Below are 14,449 nucleotides of genomic sequence, written 5' to 3'. Positions count from 1 at the left end.
ACCTACCAGCTCCACCACAGCTCACTTAAAGGACACTCCAAATTGACTGCCAGCAGCAGAGAAACTGAGGCATGAGCCAGCACCAAGGCAGAAGAACAAGCGGGGCTTAGAAAGCTTTGGGAGCACTGTTGGGGTTTAACCCCAGCCGGTAACTCGTAGCTGAACCCAGGACAAGCACAAGCCAAACATGGCCACTGCTGGGAGGCCTTAGGCCACATCCAGCACTAAGGTCCTGGCTCCTTGTTGAAACAGATGCCCAAATCATGTGCAGTCATTAAAGTAGCCATGGGGAAGCAGTGGGGAATAGCAGCAGAGGAGCTTTCCTCGCTGCAGTGAGCTGCCCCATCCATCCCAGGGAGAGCTGCAGTTCGGTTGGTAAGTGAGGTCTCAAAGCCATTCTCTATTGCTGACTCCAGGATTCAGCAACCCCATCAACTGTAAAAAGAGTGGCTAATCCCCTCCCCAACACAGCCTTATGCATTGCACGCTATCTTCTCTGCTCTAGGAAGTGGAACAGCAAGATAATCTGAATATTTCCTTTTGCCTCTGATCTTTGCCCTGCAGAAACTTGTTACCCGTTCCCCAGGGCTGTCCAAGTCACCATCTGGCCTCAAAACTACAGCAGCAAACACAGTCCAGCATTTCAGCCTAAAACTAATTTGCTTTCTTTCCCCACTTGACAGCTGAATAAATACTTTGTCCTTGCCATTTGAAAAGGGGAGCTGCAGCGAAGGGGTTTTTGTCCACTGCAGCTACAAGCACCAGCCTTCTTTCCAAATTAAGCCTGAACAAGCAGCTCAAAGTGAACACATTTATTCCACAAATGTAACCCCTTTCTGTTCACAATCAAACACGAGCAGTTTACAACTTCTAATTTATTTGTTGTTTGCTATTATCCATCAAGCCATTTTGGCTACTGATTGTTTCTTGGACCTGACAGCTATTTCACTGAACAGGGTAAGCAACTTCTATTTTGTGGGCACAGCAACATCCCTGCTTGAAAGGAGAGAGCCAGAGGGTCAAGGCATCCAAGCCATCCCTGCAGAGTGACCATCCTGCCATGACTGCTGTCAGAGCTTGTCAGACCCTACCCTTTCAGTGGTTGTTTCTGCCTCCAAATTCATTTGCTAAAACACAAGGCAGGCTACACAGTTCAGGCAAATTCCATTCTTCATTTGAGCAAGTATTCAAAGAAATCAGGCGTTTTCCCAGCTCTGAAACAAATGCATGATTTAAACAATTCTGCAGTTATTGGCTAAGCACTGTCAAAGTTTACCGTTATCGTAATGGATTTAACATCCAATGTAATTTCCATATGGATAAACTGATCTCGTCAAGTACATTTGCCCATGTGTTCCCTGCATCACAGCTAATTAATATAAAGCTATTTAATAACCTCCACTTAAACACAAAAGACTATTCAGACTCTTCTGGCATCAGTAAAAGGAACAGCCACCCAATGTGTTACACCAGCTGTAGACAAGAGCGAAAGAAAATTTAATTAAGAGTGATCGAGAGCAAGACAGTGTCACAAAAAAAAAATCCAGTGTTACAAATGCTCTATATGGTGACTATCCCAGCTCCTTAAAGGGTTAATATTACCATCTAGCACCGACTTCCAGGTGCTTGAGATGTGCCCTAAAGAGAACCTAGGGGATAGGGAAAGCAGTGGGGCTGGCAGCCAGTCAGGCGAAGTCAAGCAGAGAGCACCAGGGATTCAGCATTGTCCATGCAGCAACACTGTGCCCAAAGCTGCAGCTATGCCCAAAGCTGATGGATGCACCATGATGAATAGTAAGGAGCTATAGAAACAGGCTGTTTGGAAGCAGCTTCAAACATGGAATCATACATAATTTCTGCAGATGTCTCTTTGGGTACTTAAAGAAAGCTAATTGCTCATTAACAAAATCCAAGCAGATTAATTTCTGATGTGCAGCATTCGACAAGAGTGATACAGTGTTACTGCCTTCCTGGCTGATTTCTGAAGGAAGCATATGAATTGGACTCACAGGATAAACACAACCAAAGTTTCCACTCAGAATGAGTAAGTGGTAGAGTTTGAAATAGCTGGAGATTTTCATTACAATGGAGAAAGCTTTATTGCTTGTGTGGATTAATTTAAGCAATATTGCAGAGCTCATAAAATCACTAAAAAAAAAGCCATGTAAGGCTGAATGTGGACTGCACAACATTTCTGCACAGCAGAAATAAAACCACTTGTTTTGACAGGTGGGAAGCCACCATCCAGAAAACTTTATTTCAGGGAACAGTGCATTTACAAAACAAACTTTGTGGTGCATGTGACCAGGTGCCATTGGGAACCTAGGCAAGAGGAAAAAGTACATCCTACTTCACGGGGAATGCAGAGCAAGCAGCAGAGCTGTGTCACCCGGGCTGTGTCCTCTGTGCTCCGGCAAGGGCCAGGCGGTATCTTCACCTATTGGTTGGAACTCTCTTTATCCTGCCTTGCAGGACCTTTATCATGAAAGAGGAGATAGATAGACTTTACTTCTCCTGTGGTAAGTGAAGCATTTCTCTGCTTGTCACAAGCCAAGTTTGGAACACCACAGCTCACTGTGTGAAGGAACACTGCAAGTGCCACTGGTCCCAACTGGTTTTTAAGCAATGTGTCATACTGGAAAGACCCTAGCCCAAAGAAAATTGGAGCCTGCATACCTTTTGGTGAGGCAGGTGAAGTAAAGGCTCTAGAACCTCTTGTTGCTACTCAGGGACATCACAAGCAGTACCTCACTGCCTAGAGAGGCAGTGGATAGCCCTCCATTAACATCTGATGTTGACACAACATTATCTAGCAATCAAGGACCACTCTCCCCTGCATCATACTTCAAGATCACACGGGGACTGTACAAAACAGTGAAAGTAGGAACAAAAACCACACTGGGAAGTAGGGATAACAGTGAGACAGCACTTGTCAGTGTATGAGCCAGCTCTCCATGGGTATTTCCTAAGGGAGAGGTCTGAGGAGGCAATTAAGGAAAAAAATCACAACTCCCTTTGGTGAACATAGGAAGGGAAAAAACACCAAACTCTCTCCAGGCAGGGGACAAGGTGAAGCTGCCTCCTGATGGATGAGAATACAACCCTCTGGTCAAGGGGGAAAGGACTATTGGACAACCCAAGGATGAGCAGGAATATCTAAAGTAGAAGAGCTGAATGTGCAACACACAGGAGCTTGTGCAGTGAGGAAATCAGACAAATCCCTTGCACATACAAAGGCAGGAGCAAAGAAATGAGCTGCTGCTCTGCATCTCTCTTGTGCCCCCACACTGAACAGCTGTGGGAATTTGTCCTTATTGGAAGCAAGCAGTGTGGAAAGGGCAAAACAGCCCAGTCAAAACCACAAAGCTGGCCTGTGCTGTGATTTTGGAAGTGCAAGATACAAAGCCCTTGAAAGCAGAATCTGTGCCTGTAAACTGAGCTGCAGCTCAGTGGGTGGACCAGTGTACGTGCCTTGCAGTCACCCCACAGGCACTGTTCAACTGACAGATCAATGCAGTGGCAAGCTTAGAACAGGCAGACATGCCTAACAAACCAACTTCCCTGCTCCTGACAGCCGTGCTGTCCTGACTCAGGACCACTTCTCCAATGCTGCAAGGGATATCTGCCCTCTTTGCACATACAGACATCCCATGCTTTGGCACATTGACTTGATCATCGTCTCTCCCACTGTCAGGCACCAGGCTGGCAGATTCTATTCCTGTGACTAGCAAAATGGCATTGCTAAGGACAGCAATAAGAGAGAAAAATCCCTCTCAACATTCCAAAAAGGACTTCAAGTTGGCACTTGGGAATCAAAACGGAAAATATCAATGCTAAAGATTAGCATTTGATAGCAATGGGAATTAGAAGATTGATCAGCAATAGCCAAGAGTCATGGGCTTTCTAGACAGTTATCTTTATGCAGGTCTGAGAAGGTTGCAATATGGTTGCAAGACTCTGGGCTGGAAGGGAAAAAACACAGTATTTGTTTTCTGCAAAGAGAGGATCACTGTCTTACTGCACAGAAACATGGAACTGGGAAAGGGGGTAACTCAGAAAAGCAGTGTGAATAAGAGCACCCTCAGCCATAGAGGACTTATCCAATTCTTCCAAAGGGGAGCTCCTGCCTTGCCTTAGCAAACTACAGAACTGTAGGAAATTCATTTCATGGTTGTCTGCTCTGGGAAAAGCCCTGACTGAATGGACTCAAAAGGTAAACACTGGGGCTAGTCACAGGAAAATCATTTGGCACAGCTAAACAAACCTCAGCATCAGGCCAAGCATCAGGCACTTGGCACCTACCTTTCCACAGAGGAGGCTGAGGCTTCTCTTCCTGTTAAGAGGCTGCACGGACTGAAAAGAAACATCCCTAGAGTGTGCATCATGTGCTGTGGAAAACTAAAAGAAGGTATGCAAACAGATGGACAGAGCCCTCAGACAGGTCTCTTGGAACAGAGATATTCCTCTACCCACATAAGAGGAAGCAACCTTCACTAAAGATTTCCCAGTGGAAGCACAGACCCCTGTAGAGAGTTCACAGATGTGGGATATGTTACAGCATGTACATAGTTATTTGCATTGTTCCTGGCCAATTACAACCAATACAACTCAGATTAAGTCAGCACAACCTATAGATTTGTTCTAAGTCTAAATCAATTGAAGGTTAAGCCCTAGGCAGCCCTGAATCCACTAATGCTGAAGTGCACCCCTTCACTACAGCAGAGCCAAGTGCCACTACAGCAGAGCACCAAACATGAGTTAGAAGGAAAAAACAGCTCTGAGCTTGGCATGCATGTGCCAAGTTAGCTGAAATTTAAGTTTCTCCTTCAAATCCATAAATCACATCTTCTCTGGTATTTCAGCCAGTCATGGTCTAAAATATGTGGATTTTTCTTTCTTCTAGAAGTGCACTTTGCACTAAATTAAATTTCACTAGAAATACAGTAGCATCAAAAAGGACTTGGAAATAATGTGCAGCAGTATTAGTGGCCACAGCTCCTAGACTGAGCAACCTCTCACAAAGTGAAGCAGCAGAAGCCCTGCTTGCGACTCCTTCCAGCACCTTAAGGAGATTTCTTATTCCAGAACCTTAAGGAGATGTCTTATTCTCCACCGGGAGGCTAAACAGCACAACTCTTAGCAGGAGAGCTGCACCCCAGCAACCTGTCCTGCAAGCAATCCCAGCTCACATGGGAATCAACCAGAGAGCAGAGAAACATGTTTTGGGTCTGACAGCCCACCTCGGGTGAATAAAAAGTCGCTATGTAACTTGAAAAACACTGCAGTGACACATGTGTGCACTTACACAGGACTGCAAATTCTTCTGATCCCTTCCAGATCTCTTCAAGCTTTGCCTCTGTGATTCAAAGCAGTTTGTGCACACTGGACTGAAACCTGCAATTTCTGGGTTGTCATGCTACAAAAAAAAGTTATGAGCCAGTCCTGAAACAGGAAAAGTGACCGGGGGCATTCCAAAGCAAGATACAGCAAAGCAGCCTGCTGCAGATGTGAGCCTCATGCAGATCTGGTGAAACATCAGAGTAGATGCCTGCATTTTCACAGCATGCTCAAAAACAGTGGAGCTACTGTGTACCAACAAACCAACTCCCTGCTCTTATTAAGACAAGATTTAATGCAGAACTCCTGCCTGGCTTGTTTGCCAGAGAATAACATACACGAATTTGCTGTCAGAGCCTTCAGCCATTCACAGCATCCTCTGTCTCCCCCCTGATTTCACTAGAAATCCTGGGATCAAATGTACCGCTATCCCAGCTACACTGTTATCCGAAGTATTACTTACTAGAGCTAGCAAAGGTGCTCTATAAATCCTCCCTGCCACTCATTTGTGGCAGTGTGAAAGCCTCATGAAGGCCCTCAAGCCGTAAACTGAAAAAACCTCTCAGGATTAGAGGCAAAGAAAACCTGTTTTGACTGTTCTTGAAAAGCATTCTTGGCAGCAGTGGGATGCAGAGTCAGTGCCTCAGCAGCTAGTCCAGCACAGCATGGCATCGGTGAGGGCAGCCAGCCTCCCATGTGTCTTCTGATCTGCTGGTGCCAAACTCAAAAAAGACAAACTTGCCTTTCTCACTCACAGAGGTGCCTTTCAGAACTAGAAACTGCCTCCATGAATCAAAAATCAGGAAAAGGGCTAATATATCAGAAAAGTCCTCTTAATTCCCAAGCTGCCTGAAAAGATTTAAATTAAGCCCATTTGAATTAAATAGGCACATTCTTTCCACAGGCATAGCAAGAAAAGAAAAGGTCTTCTTCCTCTGTGTCTAATGCTTCAGAAGATAAAGCAATAAAGCAAATCACCTTCCACCAACTCTGGACTAATTGGATCCAAAAGAGAGATGACACTGTGCAGTTTCACAACCTGCCTGTGGATCTTCTTGTTCCCCATTTTGAAGCCATCCAGGTGCTCTCAGCAGCGGAGAAATTCTTAAAGCTTTGACTCAAGTTTCTTCTAAGCTAAAATTATATTGTAAAAGCAAACATTTTCACTAAAGTTAAAAAAAAAGAGAAAAAAAAATCTATGAGAAACTTCTGTGAGCTCTTTGAAAAAATCTTTCATCAAAGTGATCAGGAGTTGGTGAAGCTTGGGCTTGCTGAGGATAGCGCTCACTGACAGATCTTCAGGTACCGGATTCTTTTCATTGTGTCTTGAACCATTACTGTATCTCTACAGGGCCAAATCCTAAGTATATCCACTTCAACACCACTGCACGAGAACAACAGATTTTCATAGTAAACATGACATCCAAACTTGATTCCACAGAAGCAGAGACAGGGAGGTAGCTTACTTTAGTATTTTAAATGCTTTTATTTTAACAGTCATCCCTTACTGTTTGTAAATGCTATTTGATCCATTTCTTTAGGTCCCAGACACCAGGAAAAAAACAGTAGCTCCGATATCTGCTGAGAAGATGCTTGGAAACACTAAACTACACAGCATCCCACTCTCAAGCAGGCTCACAGATTTTGAGGGTCTGAATAGCAACTACGGCATTTCTGCAAGCAAGAAATTAATGCAGAAAACAAGCCTGGAGCACGTTCATGCTGTGAAACTAAACTCAGCACAGAGATTTGATGCAGAATCCAGACTGTCCTCAGATCACATTTCCTGCCTCTCTCTCAAGGGCCCTAAAGATGGGTAGAGCGGAAGAAGGCAAAGAAGGGGAAAGCTTGAAACATCTGATAGTCTCAGCCCTCACCAGCCAAGGCACAGCTTTTACTAAAGCAGATCATCTTCAGTTACATCCAGTAAAGAACCATGTCCGCCATCACCCATAAGCACATAGGAATCTTCTTCCTCCAGAATCTGCCAGCTGCAGATGCTCCACACAAGCTAATAGAGCATATGTCTATAAACGGCCCAGCAATGTTAAATGGCACAGTTTTCACCCCTCCTTCCACCCAAACAGCTTTTTCCACGGACGAGGAAACAATACAGGAGAAAAATGCCTGGCCTAATAGTGTGCTCAGAACTGCAGCTCCCAGAAGAGCCTGTATGTCTGTATATACATATTAAGTACTTCCTCCGCTATACAAATAATCCGATTAACAGCTTTAGGAAACTCTGAAATGTTATAATTCAAGGGGTCCCATTCATAAAAGGTTTTAGGCTCTTTCTGTAGAGAGGTTGCATTCTTCCCACTGGAAATAAAGAAGCAGAGAGCAGAACTTTCTTCCAGGGAAGAATGGGTCCCAATCCCCACCATGCTGAAGTAGACCACCCTGTTACAATTCACATGAGTGTCAAGCAAGCCCTGCAAGAGAGGAATCAACCCTTCCTGCCCCTGCAGAGAGCCCCCTCACAGGGCAGATGAACACACTGTGTGCTCCACAGAAAGCATGGCAGGTACAGGGGCTGCCCACTTGTCAGCTTGTGGTTCCATGGGCTGAAAGCCAGAAGGACAAATGAAACCAAAGATGAGGAGAAGGACAAGTGACACCTCCATTCGCCTAATGCAAAGCATCTTATGATGTACCAGCTTTGCCTCAATAAAAGGTGCCAGGAAGAGACTAGTCCAACCACACAGCATGAGCCATGGTTCCAAGAGACCAGTGCCTGCACTAGGTGATATAGATGTGGGTTACAAAATTCAGTTCATTTGCCCGATGGTGTGGGTCTGGCACCAGTGCCAAATGAAAGAAGCTAGATATGGCAACTGAAAAAGTTATCGGAGCAAAACAGTACAGTGAAACACCATATTCTGGCTTTGCTTCTGGCACCATACACTGGCTTTCCTTCCCCAGTAGTCTCCTCATCTAACTTCAGGAATTGTCAGCTAAAATGGAAGAGATTAGTGCTGCCTTACCCACTTAGCCCTCATTTTCTGACTTATCTTTTGCTCTGAAGGCAACCTACTCTTAATCACCTATCACCTGAGAATGCGCCACAGCCCAAAATGATATGAATAGGTTAAGTGACACAACAATGTGGGATAACAGCATTTCCAGGGAGCAATCCATAATCCGAAGAACTGAATAGATCTCCTCTACCCAGAATTTCAGCATCGGTGTGAGTTTAATCAGTTACATCAACACCAAAAGCATGCTTCTGTGTTGGATATGTCATCTTTCACTCTCATCCCAACAGAAACCTGGAGCACTGATCCTCAGAACAGGACCTGCACAGTGCTTAGGCATTCTGAAACCACAGTTAGGCAGTCACAAAGATACAGACCCAACCACCAGTCGTTACAAATTATACAATATGAGCTGAGATGTTGGAGGGGCAGATGAACATACAATTTCAGTGATTTCTGCTTCTATCAAACCTTTCACCTTAATTGCTAACCTAAGAGTGTAACAGCAGGGAGAGAAAAGAATTTTGTCCTGACCTGCTCTGTATCCAGTCCCTCTGGTATCTCTCAGAGCTCAGACTTCCAACCATTTCTCTTTTGCAGCATAAAGTGGAATAGAGGCAACAATACTGCAGTGAGCTCTTCAAACCCTCCAAACACACTGCAGAGCATTTCAGGCTGTAACAGCTGGAGTCCAGTCAGAGCTCCTGAGTCAAGAAACAACTCTGGTCCTGCACAAGACTGAATACATGTAAGAACTATGTACGGGGGCAACATCTATTGGCTTTGTAGGAAAGAAACACAACTGTTAGCCTATTTCAATTATAGCATCACTTCAAGGGTAGTCTGTATACAAGACTGCAGTGGGTTTTACCTAGCTAGACAGCTGAAAAAAATTGCGTTATTCCATTAAGATCATACATAGCAAGAAAGGGGAGAGGACAGTGAGAGTGAAAGCTAATTCCAAACTGAGTGGCCCAACTTCAAACACATTTCCTTCCAAACTGGCAGAAAGGAAGTTCCTAGCAGGAAGAGACCAGTGTTAAAAATTTGAAAATCTTCTCTCTCAGACAAGATAGGATTTGGGTACATCAGACTGTGACTTGCATTTTATTTAACAAAATTCATATTTGGATCCCACCCTCAGTCACATAACTAAGCTCTGCATGCACCGCCCTGGCTGTGGGAAAGGTGTCACAAGTGAGGGGAATCTCCTTCCTCCATAAGGACAAAACCAGAGGAAAGAAGGCATCACCCCAGGGCTGCCCTTACCTGAAGTGTGTCTTGCGTTGCCATCTGAGTGCTTTGTTAAGTCAACAGTTCTGTCTATTTGAAACAGCTTCAGATCATCTTCATCTAAAGCGATATCTCCCCAAAAGGCAGCTGGAGAGAAACAAACTGCAATTAGTTTAGTTTTTATTTTGGAAGGAAAGCACAATTCCTATGTGGCCCGTATCATAACAAAAAGGCCCGTATCATAAAAAAAAATTACTCCTTGAACCAGGAAAAGGTAATATACAGGAGCAGTTTTAAAAGTACAGACAGAGTGGACATCAGTGGAGAGTAGGTGACAGCATTTAAATTTAGCCACTGTGCAGATCCCCCAAAAGGAGATGGTTAGTTGGGATTCTTGTGTTACTCATGATAAGTCTGTCTCTCAACCAGGCACTGAGGTGGTGGTGGTGTTCACTCTTCGTTCAAGCCTACAAGAGAGACAATCAGTGGCATTTCCCTAGTTAGTATGAAGGAGCTAGCTAAGTTGCAGCACAGATCTGACTGCGATGTTGCATCCACACCATCCGCAGGCTGACAATTTGCATAAGACAGGAGGACAGTGGTGAAACACTAAAGCTCAGCAGCTTGTACCTAAAGGCTACAGTTGTTAGCCTGCAGGACCTCATACAAGGGGTTAGCACTCAGACACACTGCACTGGTCTAAATCCAAGCTGAGAGCCAGCCCCCTGTTTCCACTTTGGTGGAGAAATGCCAGTTATTTGTCCCCTTGTGGATCAGTTACCCAGATTTAAGATTGCAGAGCTTTTAATTTTGTAAAAATCTTTGAGTTTCAGGCACAAGCCATGAAAATAAGGTAAACTAACTGATAACTCTGCATTCACAGCTCAGAGAAACAGACTGGAAATCATTTGAGTGGAAAAAATTATACCCCTGAAATATCCTGACCAAGTTGACACTGCACAGTATATAGTTACCATTTGGGGAATTTGAACAAAATAAACACAGGCAATGAGGCAGTTGACCAAGCAGAACAGATCTTTCAGAGATAACGAACAGGTCACAGAGCTGGTAAAACTCACATGAGAAGCCTGCGTAGGCTGATGAAAAATAAGAAGAAACAGAGCAAATTAATCAGTGGTACAGTTCAAGAGAAATCAGTAATTCAAACAAGGAGCAACACTGATACACTGTCTGCAACAGCAACCAGATTTGATGGAATCGTTTTCTTCTTCTGTTGTTAAGTCAACAACATTTACATTGCCTGGGGAGGTTGTTGGGTGGAAACATCCCGTTACTACACTGCATACTTTGATCAGCACTACTAATCAAAGTATGTTTGGCCTGAGAAACCAATGGGATTTACTGATCATCTCACTTTTACTGCTAAGACCAAATGAAATATGGATCTTTGTCTGAATATCAGAAACCTGCAATCAGATCTGTACCAACTAAATGCTAAAGGTTAACTCAGAGAGTTTTTCTTGATGCAACATGGCACTGGTTCTAATGCAGCACTTGTCTCCTCGATTCTGCATCTCAGCACCTCAGTCAGCGCAATAGCATTTGCCAGTGTCTGGGACATGGGAACAGCAAGAAGTCTTTGCCTGCTACTGGGCACATCCCAGCTGCCATACACTGCCTCAACCAAGAGCTGCTACAAGCAGCAGAGCCCTGGCATGAGCAGAGGGGGACTCAGCTGCTTCCCCCTTTCCCTAGGGCAAAGCTATCTCCCTCTCGTTACCTGGCCACAGCAGGGGGATGGGAGAAGGCCTCAAAGGAGGCTGGCTCTTGCTTTTTAGCTGGGTCTCCTTAACAGTGCTACCAAACCCCAGAGCACAGAACTATGGCAACAGCTCCAGAAGAGGATGCAGTTAGTGCAGACAAACCTATCCACAGACTGACATCAATTATAACGAGGAAAGAGCCTCTGTTTGCTACACAAACACAGAACTCAGGCTTTCCCCTACTTCTCAGCAATTCAATCTAAGCCCTCACACAGAAGAGAGAAGAACCTAAAATACTGTCAGATCCCCACCAGCTAACAAGTCTATCAGCATGGCCAAAACATCACAAGCTAATTTGGAATGGCCAGGGGAAGAAAGCAGAGACATAGGCTCCTGCGGCTGCAATTTGAAGACAAGACATTTTATCCATCCAGAGAAATTACTTGCTCAGGACAATGTAGCAGCCAAGGGGCAGACATGCAAACATCATTCCATGCCATCTGATTCCCTCCACAGCCACATTTGGTAAGTCACTACTATACTGGCCAACTGGATCTACAATCCCTACCTTCCTGCCAAACCTACTGTCTCATTTCACTCCAAAAACTAATTACCACCACCTTGGGCTATCAGTGACTCTTTTCCATTAGTACCACACAGATTGTTTCTCAGGCTAAGGCAGCCTATGCCAAAGCACAGCTTTCAGGGAAAGCCTGCAGCGTGGATTTACATCAACAGACTTGTTACATTTTCCTTCCCAATGGAAGGCAGCAGTTTTCTTCCAGCCCTAGCAAAGGAATCTCTTTCTGTTACAAAGCCATACATCATCCTGAAAGATGGCCCACTACAAAAGCTGAATTTCCCTAGCATTTATTTCCAGCTCTCTGCAGTCCTAGCATGCTCCAGGGGAACCATGATTTATCACAGTCCCCAACCAGCTGAACAACTTTCCTTGCTGGAAGTCCCGGCTGAGAATGCTGTGCTACAACTTCTCCTGTGCTGTCAAAGGCTCCTTCCTAAAGGCAAACAGGCCTGAAAGATGCTTGCTTCCACCCCAAGGGAGCCATCCCACAGGAAAGCCCAAGCACTTTATTTTAAAGGGTCACAAGTTCAGAGACTGCTGGCAAATGAAGCATCTCAAAGCATCCCTTCTGATTTCCTTTACCAAGTTCTGCTTTTTAATTTAATGTGGGAGGATTTCCAAAAAAGAAAACAAAAACAAACAAAAACCATTAAAATCTCCAAACAGCAGGCTAACAAACTTGGAAACCAGTACTACTATTGGCAGAGAGCTCTGCAGTGCACAGCCAGGTGCAAACTCCTAACACTCACTGCAACAGCGTGCCAGCTTTTCTTTAAGAAGATGCATTAATCACTCTCGATAGAAAGAACAGAGCAGCTCTTATTGAGGTCGGATGGAGCCAATGTGAGAGAATTTGCTTCTACACTGGGCTGGTTACCTGCACCAACCACCCCAAATGTTTGACCTCACCACCTCCCAGCACATGCAACTGGACAGCATTTGTCTGTTGGGGCAAAGGGGAAGGACAACTATGTTTAACAGACAAATTCAGCACTCAAATGAAAAAAACAGCCTGGCAAGCTGTCTTCATTTTCAGCACATTCCTCCCCCAGGAAAACAGTCCACATGCAGGTGCCTGCATTGCATGCTGAGCACAGAGGTATCTGGAAGGTACAGCAGGTGGCACTGGGAAGGAGAACACCTCCTTCTAGGCAGGGAACAGGTTGAACAATTTCTCCAGGTGCTTCACACCCTACCACAGAGTCCAAGCCTTCTCAGCAATGCCTTCTCAGTCCTCATTTTCCGCATTAACTTGGGACGGGGTCTCTGTCAGGCTCCCACTACAAAGCAACATGACAGCCCAAAGTGTCTTCTTTCTAAAATCTTCACTGCTCTTCCCTGTAAATCACCTCCAACCTGTTTTTCCCTCAACACCCCCAATCAATTCTCCTCTCCTATTCCACAGAAAAAGAGGCCTTGGAAATAGGCATGACCTGCCTGCCAGGAGAGTTCCCTCCATCCCGCTCTACCTCAAACACAGCCTCTAACACCAGCTGAAGCTTTTATTAAGAAATGGCAGGGTTTAGGTGCTAAGTGGGATCTGAACCTAGATTTAGGACTGTGCCTTCTAACTTGAGCCAAAAGAGCCCTCTTTCTGTGGGGCGAGAGCCACACAGTGTGTGTCATCAGCTCGAGGGTCTCATCTGAACTTGCAGCCAGCTGGCACAGCTCCACAGACAGACTTCATTTCAGTTCTTCCAGCATAGTTTTAACACAGTTTTGCTAGAAGGACTTTAACTCTTGCTCAGCAGGTTTCTCACAGCGCAGCACAGCAATGAGCATGGAAACCAAATAGTAGTGTGAACCCAAGCAGATGACTCAGGCTTGTTTCATCAATACTCACAACACAAACTTAGTTTTCCCTAGTGTTCACGACCTCTGTGTGTAGATGCTAGCTGGGCTTCCAAGCAGGTGTGCCTCAGGACTACACATGCCAGTGCAAAATATCCAAGGAAGAAGCACCTGCAACAGTTAACCTTGGCATCTCCAATTTTGTAAGCATCAACAGATGCCACTTTCAGGCAACCTAGGGGGCCTGCCTGTGTCTGCCTGACACAGACTTAACGGCGTCACCCAAGTGATAAGCTACACTGGTTGTTTATGGCTTACAGTGCAGTTGAAGGATGTACTCTGAGCCTACCCATGAGATCAATCACACGTGTATTTGTAAGGGACCATGTCTATCCGCACACAGATCTCTGCTCTCCACCATCTGCATTACTGAAAGATCCTAGGGCACCAAGTCCTCTTGTTCTGGAGTTGGTAACACATCCAAATGACGTAAGGGAAAACCAATGTCCCGCCTTAGCAACATGAGCACCGGGCAAGGAGTGCTGGGCATACGCGGTCACAGGTAGGCAATGATGAGTGCCACCTCCTGGCAAGCAACAGTATGACTATTCATGCACCGGCAAAACCGCAAGTTATTTTTGAGCATTTGCTGATGCTTCCCAACCTGACAGGTTTGAATGCTGGGAAATTTAATTTTCAGGGCTGGCCACGCTTTCATTAGAGCTAACACTCTGCAGTCTAACAATAAATAAATAAATCAACAGATCAAAGTGCATTCCCAGCACCTCCATATTTCATTTTTCTAC

General features: G+C 45.0%; 1 protein-coding gene across 1 annotated transcript in view; it reads right to left on the bottom strand.

The window, feature by feature from the left end:
* The window catches only part of LOC104407128 (tolloid-like protein 2), a gene marked incomplete at both ends in the record, with an annotated part of 77,987 nt that overhangs the window by 35,786 nt on the left and 27,752 nt on the right, over positions 1-14,449 (bottom strand). The window contains one exon of the mRNA XM_010016315.1: positions 9,582-9,692. Coding sequence (XP_010014617.1) covers positions 9,582-9,692 — 111 coding nt within the window. The remainder of the gene's footprint in view (positions 1-9,581; positions 9,693-14,449) is intronic.

Source organism: Nestor notabilis, unplaced genomic scaffold (assembly GCF_000696875.1).
Source record: "Nestor notabilis isolate BGI_N333 unplaced genomic scaffold, ASM69687v1 scaffold6096, whole genome shotgun sequence".
Taxonomy (NCBI): Eukaryota; Metazoa; Chordata; class Aves; order Psittaciformes; family Psittacidae; genus Nestor; species Nestor notabilis.
This window is presented reverse-complemented; position numbering and strand designations above follow the sequence as displayed.